A 22,939-nucleotide genomic window follows, 5' to 3' on the forward strand; every position below is an offset into this window, starting at 1 on the left:
CTGTTACTATAATAAAATCTCATTTTCCTTGCAGGTTATATTACTCTTAGGATTAGAAGAAGGGGAAGGAAAAACATTAACTTACTCCTTTTGCATTACTCGGTTTCATTCTCATTGGGTTCTCAAGAATGGATTCACCTTCAAGTGTTACTGTCACCTGGAACATTTGGCACCATATGTGATGAGGTAAGAAAGGGCTTCGGGAAGGTTTAAGGGACATAATTAGGCAGAGTTGCAAAGAAGTGACTATTCAGACTTATTTTCATATGTGATTACTTGTTAAATATTCCCTTTAGGAAGGGGAGGCAGAGTCCAAAGTGCATACACTTTACTCCCAGTGTAGATGAGGCAATGAGAAAGGGAGAAAAAAAAAAGAAACAGAACAAAAAAAAAACAACAAAAAACAACAAGAGAAAGCTGTTCATCATCTCTGTTTTGCATAAGAACAAAGTCCACCCATGCTGCTTGTCCTACTCATATTAATCTGTTGGCTTTTGAATGATCTTTCAGAGAACTAGAAGCAATCTGAGAACAACTTGCACGGTGAGTCAATGCACTTCTTTTTAAACCTGAGATATTTAACTTACTAACATCTAAAACTCCAGATGGCTTCATTCTTTTCTAAACAAACATATACTTTCTCATTTAGTTTTTTTAATTCATACTGAATTACAGAGAATATGCTTCTAGCATTCAAATGAGATTAAATGAAAGCTCCACAGCTATCAAGTAGGTGAAATAAAAATGTAGGCATTTGAAAGGAAACTCAGAACATCTCTGCTTCTTTCAACAGGTCTCTGCTTTGCTAGGATCCACTTGCAAAGTGTGACATTAATAATTTTGTTGATTTCAATAAGTATATTTTTCTGTCAAACAAGTGGTCATTGAGATTTCTGTCCTTTGCTTAATAATTGTATGCTTTTCAGTATTATTTTATAGAGAACTATCCTAAGTAAATTTAAAATGCATTCTGAAGATGAAAAGCAGAAGCATACTGCCGATGGAAATACGTACGAGATTGCTACCTGCCACCAGGATCAAGATCCAGAAGACAAAAAGTAAATATTCTTAAACACTGTAAACATGTTTGTTATGGAAGCATGTAAGATTACATTATCTTAGTTTGTATTTTATTGAATTTCATATTTTAATTGATTTTAATGAGATAGCCTAAGAGCAGAAAGCACAGCTTATGATTAGCAACCGTTGGCGTATTCATTTGGTGCAGAGGATGAAGGAAGCTCTTTTTCTTTTAAACACAAATTGTCCACAGGATTGACATCGTTTACTGAAAATCAATTCCAAAATAAGAGTGATGTCAGAACAGGCATTTGAATGTGATACCATCAGATTAAAAATATGTTAGAAGTAAAAGTACTTTTAATTAATTCTACTCCCCCTGCATGAGAAAATCTATAAGTTCTCTTCCTTTTTGCTGTTTTGAAATCCATATAATGCTTCAGTTCACAAATTCCCTGATTGGACAGGAGAACCATGAGCCCTTCTTGGGGTCGTTGTAGCCATGAGATGGGAGAACTGTGAAGGCTTTGGTTTGAATTTACAGTAGTCAGGAGCTGATGCTATTTACATACAAGCATCCAAGAATTCTTAATAGATCTAATTTGTTTTACACAAGTTTGTTTCCCATAAAATTATTTCTTAATTATATTTTAACTGAATAGCATTAAAGTATTGCATTATTATTTTTTGTGAAATATTCTTGGGTTTTAAATGCACTAAAACTATCACATCTCTTAAGGAAGGGAAAGAAGAAGAAAGGGGAAAAGCCTAAAATGGTCAGCCCGTTAGCACTGGTAAGATTTATGCTCTCTCTCTGTATATGTGTGTGTGTACATATTTTTACAGGCATAAAGTTTAATGTTTTAAATGCTTTTATTGTTAAGAGTACTACATATATGATCTTGTCTCTACTAAACACTATGATATTACAGTAATATTGAATAGACAGTGGCAACCAAGCAGATTAGTTATTTTGGTGGAAGTAGTTGTATTAAAGAAATTATCTCACTACTGTCATGCATGCTCAGAAACTTTCCCTTAGGAAGTTATCATGCTAAATTTGTGCTCAATTTGTTTTTATAATAAGTTATGATCTCCATGCTTTTTTGTTTCTTCCAACAAAATGAAAATGGACTCCTTATATCTAAATATAAATGTCATCCTGTCATCTAAATTACCTGAGTCACACTCTAATTACATATATCTGACTCGTTACTCATTAGGCTGTCACAGGAGTTGGCAATAAAGGGTACCACCATGGCACACATTAGACTTAAAATTAAAAATTGCATAATAAAAGTACATAAAGTTCCAGAAAACATTAATTTTCTTTATATTTTAAAATACCTTGTTAATGTTTAATCAAAGTAAATCTCAGATACTCTATTAGTAAACTGAAATATTCTACATTTTGTGGATGTGGTGTGTATACTAAACAAGAATCATACAGAAATTAATAGTAATAAAACTACAGCCCAAGATTTTGGCCAGTGACTCAGTTCTGCTTTGCTGTACCAGCTTGCACTTGTACAATTGCAATAACACTGTCATTTAAATCAATACAACTATAATAGTGCAGAATCCTTCCAATGGCTTTCTATATGCCACGTAGAGGGACCTGGGAGGGACTTTTCTCTGCTGTCAAGAGGGACCAGGACAGGCTTGATACATGGGCCCATGCAAACCTCATGAAATTCAGCAAGGCCAGTGTAAGGTCCAGCATCTGGGCTAGGCAACCCACATGGCACAGATACAGGTTGGGTAGAGAATGACTTGAGAGCATCCCTAAGGATAAGTGTTGTTTGAGGAGAGATGCAACATGAGCTGGGAATGTGTGCTTGCAGCCCAGAGTGTTCATATCCTGGGTTACATCAAGGGAAATGTGACCAGCAGGTTGAGGGAGGTGATTCTGACCCTCTTCTCTCGTGAGACCCCACCTGGAGTACTGTGTTCAGTTCTGGGGCCCCTGACACCAGAAGAACATGGGGCTGTTGGAGAGGGTCCAGAGGAGGGCCATGAAGATGGTGCCTCCTTTATGAGGACGGGCTGAGAAAGCTGGAACTCTTCAGCCTGGAGAAGAGAAGGCTCCAAGGAGACCTGATAGAGGCCTTCCAGTGGCTGAAGGATGCCTCTAGGAAAGCTGGGGAGGGCAGGTAGTGACAGGATGAGGGAAAATGGCTGTAAACTGGAAGAGGGTAGATTTAGACTAGATGTTAGGAAGAAATTCTTTACTGTGAGGTGGTGAGACACTGGAATGAGTAGCCCAGCAAGGTTATGGGTGCCCCCTCCCTGGAAGTATTCAGTGCCAGGCTGGATGGGGCTGTGAGCAACCTGGTCTAGAGGGAGGTGACCATGACTATAGCAGGGAGGTAGGAACTGGATGATCTTAAAGGTCCCTTTCAACCCAAACCATTCTATCATTCTATAAAAGAAGAGCTGTTAAGTAGCAAGAGGTATTTAGGAATTTAGTCAGCTTTGGTAATATGTGGTACAATAGGAATAATTTTTCAAACTCTATAATAATGAATTTATGATAAAAATAATTGCTGCCATAATTATCACAATGCTATTAAAATTTTCTAAATCCTGAATTTCAAGTGACAAAATGCAAGAGAACAATGCATGGCATTGTTTTTATGTGGCCTCTCTGCCCTTTGTTGATATTTTGATATATCAATAAATTTAAATATCAATAAATTTAAATAAAATACACACCTCTGGATTGGGAAGGTCATTATATAGAAGTTCTTATGTTAGAATAATTTATTTCTGTACATGTAAGTGGTTTTATGAATTCAGTAGAAAAGTGGATAAAGTTGTAGCTTTGTGAAAACAAGGTATACTGTTGAGAGCTTTTTCTTGACTTGCATGATTTTGTAGACATAAAATTGTGTTAACATTCTAGTACTTCAGTGAAAATTAATTTCTCTTCTTGTTCACAGTTTCGATACTCCAGCTGCACAGATAAATTATTAATGATATTTGGCTCTCTCTTGGCGATAGCCCATGGAAGCAGTCTCCCTATAGCAATGATAATTTTTGGTGATATGACTGATAGCTTTGTTACATCTGGTGACACAAATTTTACAGGTAAAAATATCCTGTGCAGAGAAGAATGACTCACATTTAGTAAGCAGCTGGGGAAAACTGAGCATCTTGACTTGTTTTATTGATGTCAGCAACACCAGCTTGCTAACATACCGTGTTGTAAATCAGTAACCATTCTGTTTGATCCAGGAGAAAACATACTATCATAAATGAAAGTACTCTTTTTTTTCCCCCCAATTTGCTCAGTAACCTTCTTTGCTAAATCAGAAGTACAAAATCAAACACTGAGTTGTAGGCGTGCACTGAACAATACCAACATGAGGAGTGATATTGCCACTTTAGTATCTACCCACTCTTGGACCGGATTTGGTTATCCTCTGAAATCAAACATTAGATGTTAAACTTGTGAACAGTCTTGTTGCCTGGAATATTGCATTATATATATATATATATATATATTAACAATTTAAATATATCTCTGTGGTGATACAGAATAATCACATGTGACTATCTTCTGTCCTGCATGGATTTGTATTACTGTTCTGTAAGACAAAAATGTGGCACACTGCCTTTTGATTTTTGGAATTATACAAATACCATCTGTTTTCAGAAAGAAAAAACAAAACAAAGCAAGAAGGTAATGAATATTGCTGAAAATCATGTGGGAAAATGAATTTGTTTATCTTGTTCTATCAAAATTATTTACTCTGTTTTTCTTTCTAAGGAAACCTTTCTGGAGTGAATTCCTCTTTAGAGATGCTTAACAAGCTGGAAAAAGATATGACAACGTAAGTAGAAATTGTCATTTCCTCTTTTTTTTTGATGTAGGTACACATTTCTTGCTAAGATGTTCTTCTCCCATATACACATGGCATACTTGAAACAGCATAAAGGCAATGGTTGTTTGGAATAATGTATGCAACTAAAGATTTGCATATGAGATTACTGAAGACACTGTGAGGTTTTGTGAACATCCACAACCATCCCCCCAAAATTTTCTGTGATCTTTTACTTTCCTCCATCCCATGCTCTTTTCAGTGGTGCTCTGTGTTTTGATGCTTCATCATTTTCTTCCTTTTTCTTTCCTGCCTCTGAATTTATAGGCAGTGTTTTTTTATGCTGAAAAAATAACTGGTTGTTATCCATCAATTCCTTCAGCTATGTTGATACTGTTAGAAAGCAGAATTAAAATTGCCAGATAGTTTCCTGCCAAAGCACCAAGTTCAGCTAAAATATCTGGACTGCAGAAAATACAGGCTTGGATTAAATGCAACTTTAAACCTAGCATTTGAGAGCTGTCAGGGAGATGCTCCCAATCATCTTCACAGCCCTCTGCTGGAATCTCTCTAAAAGTTTCCTTGAAATAGGGAGCCCTGAACTGGATACAGTACTCCAGGAGTGGCCTCACCAGAGCACAGATCACCTCCCTTGTGCTACTGACTGGCCATGCTCTTTTTGGTATCTCTGCATCCCAGGATACCATTGGCCGCCTTGGCCACAGGGACACATTGTTGGCTCATGACCAGCCTGTTGTCCACCGTTACACCCAGGTTCTTCTCCACAGATCTCCTCTCCAGCAGGTCAGCCCCTAATCTGTACTGGTGCATGCAGTTATTCCTCCCTGGGTGTAGGACTCTGCACTTGCCCTAGTATAGCTTTATAACAGCATAGGTATAAGTTCACTTTTCTGATGATCACAAACTTTCTGAATAGAGCTTTGAATAATGTTCATTAGTTTGAAGAAGAAGCTGTTTGTACCCACCTCTCTAAGTATGCCTGCCAGCCGGCAAAGTAACAGTGAACACTGTTTACATGAACAAAGTTCATACACAGGTGTATTGAACTGTATGTGCATATTTGATTACGGTTTTTACTCAGATAATAGTTCACCTATCTCTCAAAAGAAAATGAACAATCAGTGTACAATGCAGTGAGCACATACTGTCTAGTGCGTTTCAGCAGTGAAGTTACAGAATGTATTTCATTAACATGAATGTTGTAAAGATATCAATCCCTTTTCTAACAGTTTATCATGAAACAAAGTCTAAGCATAAAACCATCTTGTGATGTGATGTAACATCATAAAGTAAATGTCTGAAGTAATTACTGCTTAGTTTTCCTGCAGTATCCTTGATATCATTACATAGGTAGTTTCTATGAAGAAGATCAAGGTCAATATTCAACTAATCAACCTTCAAATGGGTTAGATATTAACCCATTTTATTAATCAGTTTAGATACAGTTCATTTGATGATGATTGTAGTTCCAAAGTCCTTAACTAAAACGTATATTTCAGCCACTGGAAATGCTGGACTAAAATTTGATAAGTTTCAATTATAAATCCTTGTTCTTCTCTGAGCAGAGCATTCACACAAAGTTCTGCAACTAGCTCCTGCCAAGTTTCATGCCACAGTTCTGCAGAATCAGTATGGCTAACTTACTACTTGTGAGTGAAATCCCAAAGGATTTAAAGCCTTTTTCCCCCCTCATTATTCTCTTTTATGTAGATGTAGTTTTTTATAAATATATGTCATATACACCATGAATATTTAGCAATTATCTTTGGTCGGATGTTCAGGAATCAGTTCAGTCAGATTCAGCTACATTCATTTATATTCAATTACACAGCCCTGCCAAAAAGGACTTGAGGTACTGGTGGGTGGCAGCTGGACATGAGCTAGCAATGTGCCCCTGCAGCCCAGAAAGCCAACCATACCCTGAGTTGCATCAAAAGAAGCACAGCCAACAGGCCAGGGAGGTGATCCTGCCCCTCTGCTCTGCACTGTGAGACCTCACCTGGGGAAATTTATATTGGATATAATAGAGAAGATGTTTACATTATGGGACAGGTTGCTAGAGAGGTGATGCCCCATCCCTGGTGACATTCGATGTCAGGCTGGATGGGGCTCTGAGCACCTGATCTGGCTGTGGGTGTCCATGTTCATTGCAGAGGAGCTGGAGCAGATGACCTTTGAAGGTCCCTTCCAACTCAAATGATTCTAAGATTTTGTGATTCCATGACTTTCCTGGTTTAGTTCTGGTTTAAGTACATCAGAAACTAGTTCTGAGACCAGTTATGATTCAGTTCAGATCTGATTTGATTCTGTTTGAATGATTGAAAACTGTGGATCAAAATCAACTTCAGCTTAACAAACACATTGGGTTGTTCTCGTGTTGCTTAGTTTTCATGTAATACTTTGCTCATTGCAGAGAACTGAATTCACTTAGAAGTAAAACATCTGTTAATGATGCTTTTAGTAGCTTTTTCTTGGAATAGATGTATTTTCAAATGGGGAATAATTTATAGCATGCATGCATATATATATAATTATAGGTAAGCATGTTGTATTATATAAGTGCATGAGAATATAATATACAGATATATATAAATAGGCCTCTATGTATTAAATAAAAATGCTATGATGTTTATGGATATGTCATGACACGTTTAAGCAAAAAGTATGTTGCGCCTGAAATACAGTTCTTATCATCTGAGATTAGTTTTTATATACTATATTGTCAAGAAGAAAAGGTAATTCTTGTCTAATAGCAGCATAATTTATTTTATTACATTCTGAAAACCATTATCAATTATTACTCATAGAAATCTAGGAAATTTTAAAGCAAAGTATAAATGCATAAATTCTAATTCAGGTCTAAACCAGAAACTGTGGTCAGCTAAATACAGACTAGCAAGGTAATTCTTCTTCTCTTCTTGCAGATATGCATACTACTATTCTGCAATAGCAGCTGCTGTTCTTGTTGCTGCTTACATCCAGACCTCATTCTGGACACTGGCAGCAGGCCGACAAGTTAAAAAAATTAGAGAAAAATTTTTTCACGCAATTATGAGACAGGAAATTGGATGGTTTGATGTAAATGATGCAGGAGAACTTAATACTCGTCTCATAGAGTAAGTATACTGTATCTTCTGCCATGTTATTTTACCTTAAGATGTACGTATGGCTTGTAATAATTTTCCATTTTTGTTTTTTTAAACGTATTTATTTGTGAATCTCATACAAGTTATCTCATGGAGAGAGCTGCATAGTGTGAGATTAACATCATGGAAAAGGGTACAAAGTTCTGTGCACACTGGGAGCTGAGCAAGGTGACGACTGACTCCAATAGTGTGAACAGTTTAATTGCTTGACAAACTATTCCTCTCTCCTTGCTTACATGAATGGCTTCAGCTGCTCCTTCCAGATATCTCACAGTTTCTAAATAGATCCAAACTTTAGGATTAAAAAAGTGACAGCAACAGTAAACAATTTTCAGCCTTCTCAGAGGCAAACAGATTTATAGCATTACATTCATACGTGGAGTAAGAAATTTCTTATGACCACATTATATACTGTTCTGTCTTTAAGCAAACTGTTGGTACCTCATTGGACAATAAAGGTTTTTCTTGACACGGGTGCCCTTGTAACAAAACTGAAAACTGTTCTGTGGTTTATACATTTACCTTTGTGTCTGAATGTAATTTGTTTTTCAGTGATGTCAGCAAGATTAATGAAGGAATAGGTGATAAAATTGGCTTGCTTATTCAGTCGGAGACGACATTTTTAACAGGTTTTATTGTTGGTTTTGTAAGAGGATGGAAATTAACCCTTGTAATACTTGCAGTTAGTCCTGTCCTAGGACTTTCAGCAGCCCTCTGGGCAAAGGTAGGTTGATTTACATTCAATGTTAGGTTTTTATACAGGGTAGATAATTACATGAATCCTTATAGCTGTATTCCTACAGTTGGAATGTATTACTTAGAACAATTACAATGTCTTTAGAGAACATCTGTGAACATAAGATGGACTGTGTGTAAATGCCCTCAGGTAGTTTGAATTTTCTACTTCTGGTGGATTTGACAGACCAGCTTTAATTTGAAGCAGTTTATGTCAATTTAACATATTTTATACAGAGAAGGAGACAACTCATACCAGTTAAACACTTACCCCTTACTGTTAAAAATTCATTCCTTCTGTAAAATGGAATAATTTCACTTCCTGGATAGCACTGAAATAAATTAGACCAAGATGTGATCACTTAAATAACATGGGATGGAGTGCCTTCAGTTTGTATACTACTTCCCGTAAATTTCAAAGATGATATAAGTTTTGTTTGTCTGAGTGTGCTGGGGAAGATGTCATAGTAGAGAGGCATTTGCCACATGTGTCTTCTGGCTGAGAGTATTTGCGGAGTATGGCCAAGTAATGAAAGTCTTGAGCCCTCTGGCTAAGGTAGCCAGTGATGAGAATGTATGTGTATGAGAAGAACCTCACCAGCACAGCATAAGTACTCATCTACTCTCTTGTACTGGGTGAAAGCAGACTGGAAAATCCAGCCCATAGATGTTGAATTATCTGACTGAACTCATAATGTAATTAAAAATGTCAATATTGAACACTCCTGAGCTTGTACCTAATATAATTAAAAGGCTTCACAGTAGCTTTTATCAGTTAAGTGCTTGAGATCATTCTGCTTTCCTTAAGTCAGAATATTTGATCCTTTATTAGATTCTCACTGCATTCACCGACAAAGAGCAAGCTGCATATGCAAAAGCAGGAGCTGTTGCAGAGGAAGTTCTGGGTGCAGTCCGTACTGTAATAGCTTTTGGAGGACAAGAGAAAGAGATTAAAAGGTAAGAGCAGTGATTACTTTCATCAGCTATTGTGAAGCAATTTTGTGTTACCGAGCTCTGTGCATCGAGTGACAATTTGTAATTCTTCAAGAAACTGACAAATGAAGCTGAGGTATTGTCTCTACTCTGGAAACTGCACAACCTACTTCGAACAGTAAGTGACAGCTTTAACAAAAAGAGGCCTGCTGTGAGAAACAGCGATGGCATCTTTGGTAATCTGGTAACACTGCAGGAGTCTTTTAAACAATATTTCTGTTTCCACCGTACTGCAGAAAAACATTATTGTGAAGTGTCTTAACCTTTTATCTTAAGCTTACACTGATAATCTCAAAACCTGTCACAAATGGTTCACAGAGTTCACTCAACTCTGGGTTGTTTAAGGATCTCACATGTCCTTTCTGAGTGCAACTGAGTGCAATATCCTATCTTTTTTTTTTTTTTTTTTTTTTTTTTTTTTTTTTTTTTTTGTCTGCCAGATCAACTGATGTTGGCATTTTTTTAAATTACTTTAAGTTATCTCTATGCCTGACTACCAGGCTTGCCTTTGTACCTCCCTAGGGTAATATATTACACATTAAATACCTTATGATGCCTACAATAATTCATCCACAGTTTTGGGTGCTGTGTACCATGGTACAAGTTATTTCAAACTTCTGTGTTTTTTTTCAGATACCATAAAAATTTAGAAGATGCTAAACGCATTGGAATAAGAAAGGCTATTACATCTAATATTTCTATGGGTGCTGCTTTCTTACTGATATATGCATCATATGCACTGGCCTTCTGGTATGGAACTACCTTGATCTTAAACGATGAATACACTATTGGCAATGTTCTTACAGTAAGTATTTATCAGTAACTTCTCAGTTATATTCAGAAATATTAGGCTGAAGTGTATATTGGGAACTTAATTGAGTTTATTCAGAATGATGTTTCAAATTGGAAAAATAATTTCCTTTTTTCTTAACAAAAAACACTCTCATGAGTATGTCTACACGTTTTATCAGTGGTATTTCAAAATCTACATCAAATCAAATAAAGCATAGATTATTTTCATTTGTTACATCTTCTCTGACTTCCATAAGTTCAGTCAGATATAGAAGCATTTAAATCAGAAACTGGAGCATGGTAGCCTTCCTAGTTGCTGTTTTCAGATTCATGGCACTGAGTATATTTTCAGGATACAGAAAGAAAGGTTTTTTGGAAGTGTGGTGTGATTTAAATAGATCTGTTTATTGATGATATTCTTATATCTTGTTCCTTAAGTCTCTGGAACCTCTTCTCAGTATTCATAAAAAGCAAGGGGAAGTAATGTAAGACTAGAAAATATGTTGCCATTGTACAACCAGAGGAAGAAAAACACAACTTATTTGTCGTAACTTAAGTTCATCTCTTGAAGCGGCAACCATTCTATTTGTCTATGAGCTATCAAAGAAATGTGGCAAAAAATACAATTTCTTCAACCATGAGGAAGCTCAGGACACACCCAGGACATCTCTTCAAAGCTACCTGCTTTTTTGTTTATTTGTTAGTTTGTTTTGCTTATGAATCAGTCAGATTTGCAAAAAAAATAAAAATAAAAATGCATCTGATAGGAGACACTGGCTGTTAGGAACCTGTGCCAAACAAAACCAACTTTTTATAAAGGTAGGCTGGCCTACAAAGTGTTTCAAGCATGTTCAGGCAATTACTCATGTCCCTTTTTGTAACTCCATGCAGTAAGTAGTAGTGCTTTGTTGAAGTCTTTGCCAAAGAATGTTTGAATGCTAGAAGTTTACGTTTTCAAGAGATAGCAAGACAAAATATATGAAGTGAAATTCATTGAAGATATTGAATACAGAAAACCAAACTGCCTTAGGAAATCCTCTGATCTGAATACAGTTACAGTCTATCAGAATAGTGGGGAGAAGTAGAACAGCACCCAGCTCTGTTCTTACATGTGTTATTTTGGGTATCCCATCTGTGAATGGCCACTGTTGGGGAAAAATGATGAATGTGATGGATCTTTGGTTTAATATACTAACATGGGCATTGTTATGACCTCTCAAGTGTGTCTTTTGAAACTAGCTAAAAGCTAGTATGTTTCTGCAATCAGATAATATACTTTTACTTCTCTGTTCTGTTGCTTGTTTACTTTGTTTTCTTTTTCTTGGTTGCTTGCATTCACTCTCTTTAATACCAACAGAATGAGTGATTATTTGTTTGTGGTGGGAAAGGAGAAATAATCTCTATCACTGTGAAAGCAGAACGTGATTTACAGATCAGTTTTGATCCATCAAAACTATATTTATCTTGAAGGAGAAATATACTTCTAGGTGTTTGGAACATCTTTTGCCAAATAACGTGTTAGTACAATAAATCCTGAAACATCAAGTGTACATGTATTTTTTTCCCATAAATTTTGACAGTTTAATTCTCATTCATCAGTTTATTTGCAACATTCACATTGGACAGAATCACAGTTTTCATCTGACTCTTAAAAAATCCTTTTCTTAATGTTATTCTCTATTTGAGAGACGGCCTTTCATTTACTTAATTTATTCAATTACTTAAACTGACCCAAAGTTATTTCTTTCAGGTCTTTTTCTCTGTACTGATTGGAGCTTTCAGTATCGGACAGACTGCTCCAAGCATAGAAGCATTTGCTAATGCAAGAGGAGCAGCGTATGCAATCTTTAATATCATAGACAATGTGAGTATCCCACCATTATTCTGAGACCTTTTTGTTGCTGCTGCATATTTAGTATTTTACTACAACGGTTATTTTCTAATTCTACCCAATTGCGACAGTGTGAAAATAATCATTTATTTCCTCAAGGTAGAAATATATGTATAAAAGCAGATAGAATGTAAAATTATTAGTCATTTCCACTTTGCCTTTTAGAGTTCTTGCTTCAAAGACACAGTACTGGATCACAGGATCAGTTAGTGTTGTAGATACCCTGTAATGTTTTTATCAGGAAAGATATAACTATAGTGATAGATAGAGATGTGATTACAACCAGTGCAGGTATACGAGCATAGGCTTGAAGGACAATAGTGGCACCATCAGCAGCATGAGTGTCTGCAAATCCATAAAACTACCTGGTAGCCTGGGTATGTGCTTTCAGAGTCTGAAATCAGGAATGCTGTGATTTTATGGGCTAAGTTGTGTAACATGCAATTACGCGTTCTGAATTGTTGTTAAGACATGCTTTGCATTGTAGACCTACCCCATGATAATAATGAAAACGGTGGCAATTAAGAACTTCGTTGAATGATTTCTACTTAATAGTCAGTGGATCAATTCTTTCCCACAAACATGATTTCAGCAGAAAGAGCAAAGCTGTCAATGAACAGAGTATGAGCAGCTTGTTGGAGGTGATCTGTTCAGGTTAATCAGACAGTGGAATGAGTCTCAAAGTACAGCTAGCAGTGCATGCACTCTTAAAGACAAAATATTAAATTCACATAAAATGTTAAAAGGAAAAGTTATAACAAATATTTTTGCATTAACAACTCAGCAGTGTAGTAGTGAGGCAGCCAACAATGCAATCTACACGCTTCACAAGTCTCCTCTAAATCAGTTTAAAATTCAATTTAATATCTCTACAGAATGGTGATACATTCTAGGATGTCCCAATGAACAAAAAAAAAGTCATTAGGAAATAAGCTTTTCCTCTGCTTGTTTTATTTCTCACAGGAACCTCAAATTGACAGTTACTCAGATGCAGGCCACAAACCAGACCACATTAAAGGGAACTTGGAATTCCAAAATGTTTTCTTCAATTACCCATCCAGACCAGATGTTGAGGTACTGAAAATGAAACTTAAAATGTGGATAATATGCTAAGATATAAAAAGTGAAATAAATATTTTTTTTCTTGAAAATGCAACAATTCCAGGTTGATTTTCTAAATCACGTAAAAATATCATGTCATCGTAATGACTAAACCTAGATTTTTTTTTGCATCTTAGCAAATGCTGTTATGAACTCAGAGACTTACATTAGAATGAATTCTAAAAATACCTGAATAATGTGCACTATGCTTTTGCACTGTGTAACTGTTCCCCTCCCTACGTCAAAGGAAAATTGCTGATTGAGGGAACAAGATCTTTCTTACTTCTGGTAGGCCACAAGAAAAAATACTTTGACTTTTCCTTCTGTCAAAAAAGTGAATTGAGTGCTTGATTGTTCTTCAAATAGGAATATAAATGAAAAGACATCTGTTGATCTCAGTGGATTATTTTCTAAGTTTATGCAAGTATGATACGAACAGAAAAATTTCTCCCCTCTGGTTCCTGATAAAGTGATAGAAAGTTAAGGCTACAGCAAGCTATTAAAAAGTGCCACATAAATTAATTATAGTAAAGAAGAAAAAGGATTTCAAATAACTCCAGGGAATTCATTTCTGCCTAAGTTTAAGCTGACTGATGGTAAAATTAATTCTTTGCCACAGGATTAAGTACAGCAAAATAACTGTCAGGCATGAAGACTGCAAGGTACTTCCTACCTCATTAAACAGATTTTTCAGCCATCCTTACTCTCTCTTCTATGTTTTTGTTGTTGTCTGTTTGTTTTAGAAAGAACCGAAATTGATTTTATTTTATTATAGGAAAAAGATCAGATCAGTCGTACACTGAAATCAGTTGTAATACAAACATTTCAGAGCAACTGTTAGTGCTACTTTACTTACAGTAATTTTGTTTGAGTTTTCTGTAGACTAAATCTTTTATAGCATTACAGCCAGAAGGTTAAATAAGACTGTCTCATGCATTTTTAACTATTATTCCTATGTAGGACTTCTTGTTTTGATCTAGAATTATTACAGCAAAGTAAGACATGCTAGAAGTTACTTATCTGTCCTTCTTGTCCTCAAAGAATGGGGTATATGTCACTTGAAAAGCAGAGGGTGCGTGGGTACCAAGGGTGAAGAGGCAGTGGTAGTGCTGAGGGTAGAAAATTAGGAAGAGATGCTGATGAGGACACAGGGATGAAACATACTGGGGAGTACTGGAATGTGTCAATGCATGTTCTCACATTCTGAATGGAAAAAATGCACTTAAGCACATGGATGCTATCTGTCAGATTTGAATAGTTCATTGCAGATTAGTCCTTCAGAAGACTAGCAGAAAGTACTATTTTCTCCATCTCAATAAATATTTCCAATGACATTAGTTATATAAAGTAGTGAAAGCTCTGCTGACACCTTTGCACCTGTTGTCTGAATAAAGTAAAAGTAGAAATAAAAACTTTTCCACCAAAAATTTTCCCTGTTATGCATTCATATCACTCAGGAGAGCAGCTTAATGTTGTACCTTCCATAGCTGTGGAATATTTTGTGGTACACAAAGGCCGTACTCTGTGCAGTGAAATTTTACAGTTATAGAGAAGCCCCTCCAGAAATTATAATCCACAGGGGAGAAACTAAAATACTTCAAATTTAGCAAAATGACCTTCCTTCCAGAACAATGTGGAGTGTATTCTATCATTTTTAAGCTGTGACGTTTACTGTACAATGGTGACATGCCTGTAGTTTGCATGGTGCACTGAATGAAAACTTGAAGTGACATGATGTGGGAGTATTGTTTCATACTGCTGTATTTTAGATACAGGTAGTAATCATATTATTATTATTCCATCATATAAATTGGGTCATTGGTTGGCTGTGAAATGTGTTGTACAGTTTATTTATATTAGATCAGATGTGCTGTAATTATGAAGAAAATTTAGGTCAACTCATCTGTTATACAAAATTTAAACCCAAATGGTTTTAAATTTTATATTGTACTAAATCATTCTGTAAATATGAAGGATGTTTTCCTGAAGTCCTTAAAGTTCCTGCAAGCTTTCACTGACATTTTGCTTTTGGCAACCTTTCCTATGTGCACAGATACTGAAGGGCTTGAATCTCAAGGTTAATTGTGGCCAGACAGTAGCTCTGGTTGGTGGCAGCGGCTGTGGGAAAAGTACAACTGTTCAGCTCATCCAGAGGTTTTACGACCCCAAGGAGGGCACGGTAAGACCCCTTTCAAGTGAGCAGACTGCTCTGTGTGTCCCAGCTGTTGGAAATCAGCTTCTGGTCTCATTGCCATTGTTCAAGTGACACAGACAAGTCTCCCCTAAAAAAGACAGGAGTTGGGCTGGAGAGGGAGTTCTGGACAAAAGCACTTAGTAAATGGTGCTCGTCTGCTTCCCCTGCTTTAGATTACCATCGATGGGCAGGATCTTAAGAGCCTGAATGTGAGATACCTGCGGGAGATTATTGGTGTGGTGAACCAGGAGCCCGTGCTGTTTGCTACAACTATTGCAGAAAATATCCGTTATGGCCGTGAGGATGTCACCATGGAAGAAATTGAAAAAGCTACCAAGGAAGCTAATGCTTATGATTTCATCATGAAGCTCCCCAAGGTAAGCAAGCCAGCCGTCCTGCTGGAATAATTGCTCTTCAACCTACTCACTTAGCCATGAGTTTCTCAGAAGGGCATCTCCTGAACAGAGGAACCTCTTCCTGGAGCTGTGAATATGCAGAGCTGTGCAGAGCTTCCTCACAACTTTTGAGAATAATCTTGTTTTGAACCTATTAAATGATGGCTGGATGAGCATTTAGGAAACTATGAGAGTTGTAGGGACACAAACAGGCAGGTATATTTAAGCGGATGCTTAACATGCAGTATTTTAGAGGAAAGAGAAGATGCTGCTGGGGCTGCTGACACAGATACGCCTTGTCTGTACATTGCCTTTCTTTGGTGAAAGAGCTGTGCCACTGAGTGTGGCTGTGGAAATGTTGTCTTGCAGAAGTTTGAAACTGTGGTTGGAGAAAGAGGGGCACAGATGAGTGGAGGGCAGAAGCAGCGAATAGCAATTGCCCGAGCTCTGGTTCGCAATCCTAAAATTCTTCTGCTTGATGAGGCAACGTCAGCTTTGGACACTGAGAGTGAATCCGTTGTGCAGGCGGCACTGGACAAGGTCAGTATTGCCGTGAAATAAAGCAGATGAGGAAGAGCCTAAGATGTACTTTTTGGGGGCTTTTATTGAAAGAATCTCAAGGAGACCATTAAAATGCAAAAGGTAAACACTGATTTGGCAAATATTCTCTGTACAGATAATTTTTTTTTGTTTGTTTCTCTATGTATTATAAAGAGGAATCTTGTTTCAAGTGAGCAGATGGAATTATATTTTCTGCATTATTAATCTTACGTTAAAAAAATTCTCCATGTAAATAACATCCCCTGCCATTATCAGACCTATAGATATGCATATAAGTGTCTGTGACCTACTAAATTAATTAACGTTGAAGCCAGACAGAGAGAATAAGAGCTACCAGTATGTCATAACATGTTAGTAGCAGTGATCCAGCAGTAAATACTGCAAAGAAACATTTTCTTCTGTTAATATGAATACCTCTAGATACTTATTCCGTTCTCATGGTAAGCTTTCTCATTAAGTGATAGCTGATCCCTCATGTAACACAAGAGTCTCCACATTCATTCTGGGGCCAGACCACCAAATGTTGCTTTAATTTTACCCAGACAGCTTCTATTTCAGCTGGCGTACTGTAATGCTCTCTACTGGTGCCATTTGGAATAATAGTGCTGGGCAGAGAATGACAATTCCTGGAAAATTATTGATGGAAATACACTGAACATACTGGTTACGTACTTAGCTTTTCTTGGTCAGATTACCTTATAAAAATGGCTCCTTCTCTGCCCTTGCAGAAGACTTAGGGTTGTAAGGTACTTCTTGAAGTCTGTTTTTCCAAAATATTTTAAAACTTACATTTTTTTCTCTATTATTTTAATGGTTCCATTAGGTCTTACTCCACCTTAATCAACCTTAATGTGAAGATGAACTCTTTTGAGCATACTTGGAAATATTTATCTTTAAATATTATTATTTCTAGGCAAGAGAAGGACGAACCACGATTGTAGTAGCTCATCGTCTGTCAACAGTCCGAAATGCAGACCTTATTGCTGTGTTTGACAGTGGAGTTATCACAGAACAAGGAAATCATTCTCAACTGATTGAGAAAAAGGGAATCTACTACAAACTTGTTAACATGCAGGTAAATTTTTCCCTGCTTTTGCCTCGTTTACTTCTTTGTGTTCTGTGCCCATAATTACTGTACGGTCTCAGAAGTATTCTGTAGGAATTCTGCAGTCTGCTTTTTCAAGAGCAAAAATATTTCAGAGATGAAACCACTGGATTTCACATCAGAGGCATTTAAACCTAAGGTGGTACATTTTAAAACCTTTCAGGGACTGAAACTTAAAAGGTTATCCTATATTCACCTATTAGAAAGCTAATATCAATAGTCTATGATAAAAAGTAAAATATGGTAGTGGATTACTAGAGGAATATTTCATGCACATTTAAGGTGTTTGATTATAATCCTCTCTGCTAAAGTTCTTTTTAAAAAAATAAACAATCAGGAATAATAGGAAAACAGTCCAGCTATGATGAGTGCAAATTTAGGTACACTTACAATGGTATGTAGCCAGAAACAAAGAGATTGGAAATTATAATTCAAACATAAATATCAGAAATGTATTAATAAATGAAGAAAAAGTCTTTAATTACATCTCAAAGACAAGAAATGTAAAATGGACTGAAAATAAAACCAATTTCTATAACTTGGAATTAATAAATCAGAAAAAATATGGAAATAAAGAAAGAAAAAAAAAAGTAGTTTTCATTAATAGCACAAGAACCAATAAGAATTAAAAATATATATATATTTAAAAAAGGAATACAAGCTAAAGACAAATTTAAATCAAGTTGTTACATAATTCCTTAATGATGGATAGATACTTAGTCTTTCTGCCAAAGACGCTGCATAAAATACCACCAAAACTTTTTCAGCTTATTCAGTTTTTTCAGTCAAAGTCTCTTTTTGACTTGTTTCATGTTGGACTTCCCTATTAAATTTAAAGTCAAGAATTGTTTATGGTGTTCTGTACTGACAAGGAGGCAGTTTCCTCACTTCATGGATGAGGAAACTGCAGATATTAGCGTGTCCCTAAAATCCCAAGATTTTTCATAGAATTCAAAACATGGTTAGGAATTCACACTTCCACTGTTGTTTCTTCCACTTACTGTAAGTATTTTCTGGATAGGTTGCGTACTCATAAATGAATCTAGCTCTGAATATGGAGATCTACTCAAATATAATGCAGCATTTCATATCTGCCTGTAACATTATGCATTATTCTGCCCTTACCTCTTTCCTCTAATTTGTGACTTCAGTTAATTTGACTTTCTCATAATTTTGACAGTTCAAAACACTATATGCATTATTAATCTTAGCATTGTGTTCTTCCCCGTTTTAGGCAATAGAAACTGAAGATCCATCATCAGAAAAAGGTGAGAATGCAGTCAGCGTCAAAAGAAGTGGATCTCAATCAAGTCTGGATGAATCCTTAAAGAAAGGACTGAAGAGAGGATCAACTCGGAGAAGCATGAGAAAGCCAGGAGAACCTAACGATACTGATGGGAAAGATAGTTCACCTGTAAGTACCTTTGCAAAACTGATAGTGAATTCCTTCCAGCAGTGTATCACAACTTAATTCATACTTCTGCCATAGAAAGGTACAAAAAGAAACAAGCATTTGATAGCCTCTAGTGATACAATAGAAATCTTCTGAATTATTCTAATAATTCTTAGTAGCCTTTAAGTGGTAATATTCCTAACTTGTTTTGTTATCCTCACCATTAATTTTCTATAAAACAAACTGATATATTTATACAGCATAAAGATTTTGTCAACATGAATTAAAAAATCTTTTTTGGGCCAATAAGTTCTTCAACAAGTCTGGAATATCAGATTATTACCAGATGAACATCTACAAATACTTTTCCATCTGTTATAAATTCCTTGGTGGAGAACTACTTGAATTAGTCTAGTTATGGGTTACACACTGAAAGCAATGCATTCAGCCAGCACTAATCAATACCAATTGATCAATGAAAATGAAATAATTAACCTAAAATATTACAACAGAAATTGCAGATATGTTCTAACAGCTCTTTCTTTCTTGTAGTAACATGAAAATAATGGCATACACAGTTAATTATTTATGCTATTAAAAAGTGTACACGTTGACTTAGCCTTAATTGATCTTGGGAGTAGAAATTTGAATTGCTATTTTTTCTCCATATTTCTTCAAATACATTTATTTCCTACCAAATTTCTCCTTCCTTAAGGCTGAAGAATTACCTCCAGTTTCATTTCTGAAGGTTATGAAGTTGAACAAAAGTGAATGGCCGTACTTTGTAGCTGGAACTTTCTGTGCAATTGTCAATGGGGCTTTACAACCTGCATTTTCAGTCATATTTTCAGAAATTATAGGGGTAAGTTCAAATAAAATATGCAGAAATCTATATAGCTCATAAAATTTATTTATGATAAGGTCTTAATCAATGGATTATGAAACTGAGGAGTAGGTGAAACACTGTTACAGAAGACTTAACAACTATCTGAGATTTACAAAATACTATAAATCTTGTTATACTCTGAAATATTCTTCTATCCACAAGCAAATGTAACATTTACTCAAGTTTTCTGTGAATGCAAATGAGCATCAAAAGTAGTTACTGAGAAGCATGAGAGTAGTTTAGATTATTTCCTGTTTAAGCAGTTGGTGTTTCAAATATTATTTTGTATTATTTTATAGATTTTTTCAGAAACTGATGAAAAATTTTTGAGAGAAAGGAGCAACTTATATTCATTGCTGTTTTTAGCACTTGGGATCATTTCCTTTTTTACTTTCTTTGTTCAGGTATGTATTATTATTAGAGATTCATTATAACTTCTCTAACTTCATTATAGTTATCTTACCATAAAAAAGTGTTATTATAATCCTTAGATTTGTCATAATGTGTTGTGTCATGATTTCTGAGTATATTTATTTAGTTTTATCCATTAAATGAGCCTACATAGTTAAATGGTGAAGTGTACGCAGAAGAGCAGCACAAACATTCTTCTGTAAAAACTTCATTTTGTAAATGGAACTACCTTACTGTACATGTATGCAAAAACACCTACACAGTGTGAAGGACTGAGTTGTAGACAGATATGACAAATCTGCTCAACTTAAAAGTGTTCAGACGATAATGGAATGGAATGGAATGGAATGGAATGGAATGGAATGGAATGGAATGGAATGGAATGGAATGGAATGGAATGGAATGGAATGGAATGTGAGCTTACTAGGATTTATGAACATGAAATGTATTTTTATATGTTATGTGAGATCACAACAGCGATATTTTGTATTTTGATATCATAGAGACCACACATCTAAAACATTTATTGGGTAAATACAAACGATCTGATGTACATTAAGCACTGTAATTTTTCTCTAATAGGGTTTTGCATTTGGCAAAGCTGGAGAAATTCTTACAATGAGGCTTCGATTCATGGCATTTAAAGCAATGCTGAGACAGGTAAAGAAAATAAGTATTTTTGTTTCCATTTTTTTGTAACAATAGTTAATTGTATAAGTAATGTAGCCTACCTGTATTCTGCTTCACTCTACCATTTAATGACTTATCTACAAAGGAGATTCTTTCAATTAGTTTAGAAACATAATTTGGTTAGTTACATGGGATTAAATAAAGCATCTGTAGAGAAAATCCTGTAAATCAATATAAGAATTTTTTGTGTACTCCATGCAAACTCTTAGACTCACAGTCAAGTTACTATTGCTTAATGTTATCACCAGCCAAATTCTACTATATTTTCACGTGTGCTTTGCTTTCTTGATGCTCTCTTACCTGTGCATCTTACTATGAAATTTTTACTCCAGATGTCTGATTTAAATTGTGATACATACAGATATGTTTTTATTTATGTCTTGAAGGTCTCTTTCAAAGAGTTCTCAAATGTATATTTATTGTTTATTAATACAATAATGATATCTAAAGCCACCTTCAGAGCATTAAGGGATATATATTTTCTTAATGATTTTAAGTAATTCCTCTGGTTAACCAGACTGGCCTTTATTTTTGCATGATTTCAGGGTCACTATTTAGATTTTAAAATACAGAATATATTTCTGATTTTTATGTCTTGCACATAAAGCTACATGCAGAAAGAATTTGATTCAAGTGGACATAACTATTTGCAATGTGGACAGAAAGCTGTTGTATTCTGGAAAACTATGAATTACTGGTCGGCTTCACTGAAAATCTAAAGAAGTAGGATTATTACTTTTGAGTCTTTTTGTTTACAGAGGCAAGTGCTACATCAACAGGTCTTCACCTGATCAGTATTACACACTGATGTTGAAATTAGACATTTGGTCTCACGGTGAAAAAGTTATAGACTATCTAACAAATGGCTTTAATCAGATAGACCAGGGTTGGCTGTAGTGTTTTGTTTGTTTGGTTTGGTTTTATTTATTTATTTTATTTCACTGCTTCCAAATAAGCCTTTCCAATCTGAGAGAAACAAAGCAATAAATCAGGAGTCTTTACCTTTAAAATGCCTAATCCATCCCTAAACAGCTTTGCATTTGGGAAGGAATGTGACTGAAGAGTCATATGACTTAAGAAGGTGCAGTTTCAACAGCTGTGGAGGAGATTATGTTTTTGTTCTGAGAATCCCACAGGTTGTTTGCCATCCTCCTTCCTAATGGCAGCATACACATCAGGTCATCCACAGACATGCACTTCTTCCTAAGATAACCACGTCCAATGAAGGAGTTAGACTTAAATATGCAGAAATTATATACTTCCAGATTCACTGTTTTCTAACACTGAGTTCAGTTGTATTACAAAGATTTCACTTTTACTTTCATGTTTATATTAAAAACTCATCCTAAGACAAATGCTTCTTATTATAGGACATGGCCTGGTTTGATGATCCTAAAAACAGCACTGGAGCGCTGACAACAAGACTTGCTAATGATGCCTCACAAGTGAAAGGAGTAAGTAAAATTTAGCTTGGGAATTTTTCATACTTGATTTAATGCGTAGTAAAGTTGCAGCAGGAATTTGACTGGACTGGTTGGTTAACAGTCTGAAGTTTGCCAGTATCAAATATTTTCTATTAGTGGTAAAATGATATCTGGTACAGGCTGCATGTGGCTCTGGGCATCCTGGTCTGGTTGTCACCATGATAGGTGTCTGAAACTGGATGATCTTTGAGGTCCTTTTCAACCCAGGCCATTCTATGATTCTGTGATTCTGTGATAGAGTGCACTAATGTATTTTTAAACAGTAACAGTAATATATGCTTACAAAACATGAGCAAA

At 35.7% G+C, this 22,939-nt stretch overlaps 1 protein-coding gene across 2 annotated transcripts in view; it reads left to right on the forward strand.

Annotated features, from left to right (window-relative positions):
• The window catches only part of LOC140249193 (ATP-dependent translocase ABCB1-like), a 44,039-nt gene that overhangs the window by 12,126 nt on the left and 8,974 nt on the right, over window positions 1–22,939 (forward strand). For both annotated transcript variants that reach the window (XM_072330573.1, XM_072330572.1), the window contains exons 2-22: window positions 35–186; window positions 511–543; window positions 927–1,058; window positions 1,760–1,814; window positions 3,963–4,110; window positions 4,793–4,856; window positions 7,790–7,981; window positions 8,564–8,735; window positions 9,579–9,703; window positions 10,373–10,544; window positions 12,282–12,395; window positions 13,386–13,496; window positions 15,577–15,702; window positions 15,891–16,094; window positions 16,482–16,652; window positions 17,587–17,748; window positions 19,013–19,192; window positions 19,887–20,033; window positions 20,357–20,461; window positions 21,051–21,128; window positions 22,529–22,612. In XM_072330573.1, the coding sequence (XP_072186674.1) occupies window positions 964–1,058; window positions 1,760–1,814; window positions 3,963–4,110; window positions 4,793–4,856; window positions 7,790–7,981; window positions 8,564–8,735; window positions 9,579–9,703; window positions 10,373–10,544; window positions 12,282–12,395; window positions 13,386–13,496; window positions 15,577–15,702; window positions 15,891–16,094; window positions 16,482–16,652; window positions 17,587–17,748; window positions 19,013–19,192; window positions 19,887–20,033; window positions 20,357–20,461; window positions 21,051–21,128; window positions 22,529–22,612 (2,505 nt within the window). In that variant the 5' untranslated portion in view covers window positions 35–186; window positions 511–543; window positions 927–963. The remainder of the gene's footprint in view (window positions 1–34; window positions 187–510; window positions 544–926; window positions 1,059–1,759; window positions 1,815–3,962; window positions 4,111–4,792; window positions 4,857–7,789; window positions 7,982–8,563; window positions 8,736–9,578; window positions 9,704–10,372; window positions 10,545–12,281; window positions 12,396–13,385; window positions 13,497–15,576; window positions 15,703–15,890; window positions 16,095–16,481; window positions 16,653–17,586; window positions 17,749–19,012; window positions 19,193–19,886; window positions 20,034–20,356; window positions 20,462–21,050; window positions 21,129–22,528; window positions 22,613–22,939) is intronic.

The sequence above is a fragment of the Excalfactoria chinensis genome, chromosome 2 (assembly GCF_039878825.1).
Source record: "Excalfactoria chinensis isolate bCotChi1 chromosome 2, bCotChi1.hap2, whole genome shotgun sequence".
Classification (NCBI taxonomy): domain Eukaryota; kingdom Metazoa; phylum Chordata; class Aves; order Galliformes; family Phasianidae; genus Excalfactoria; species Excalfactoria chinensis.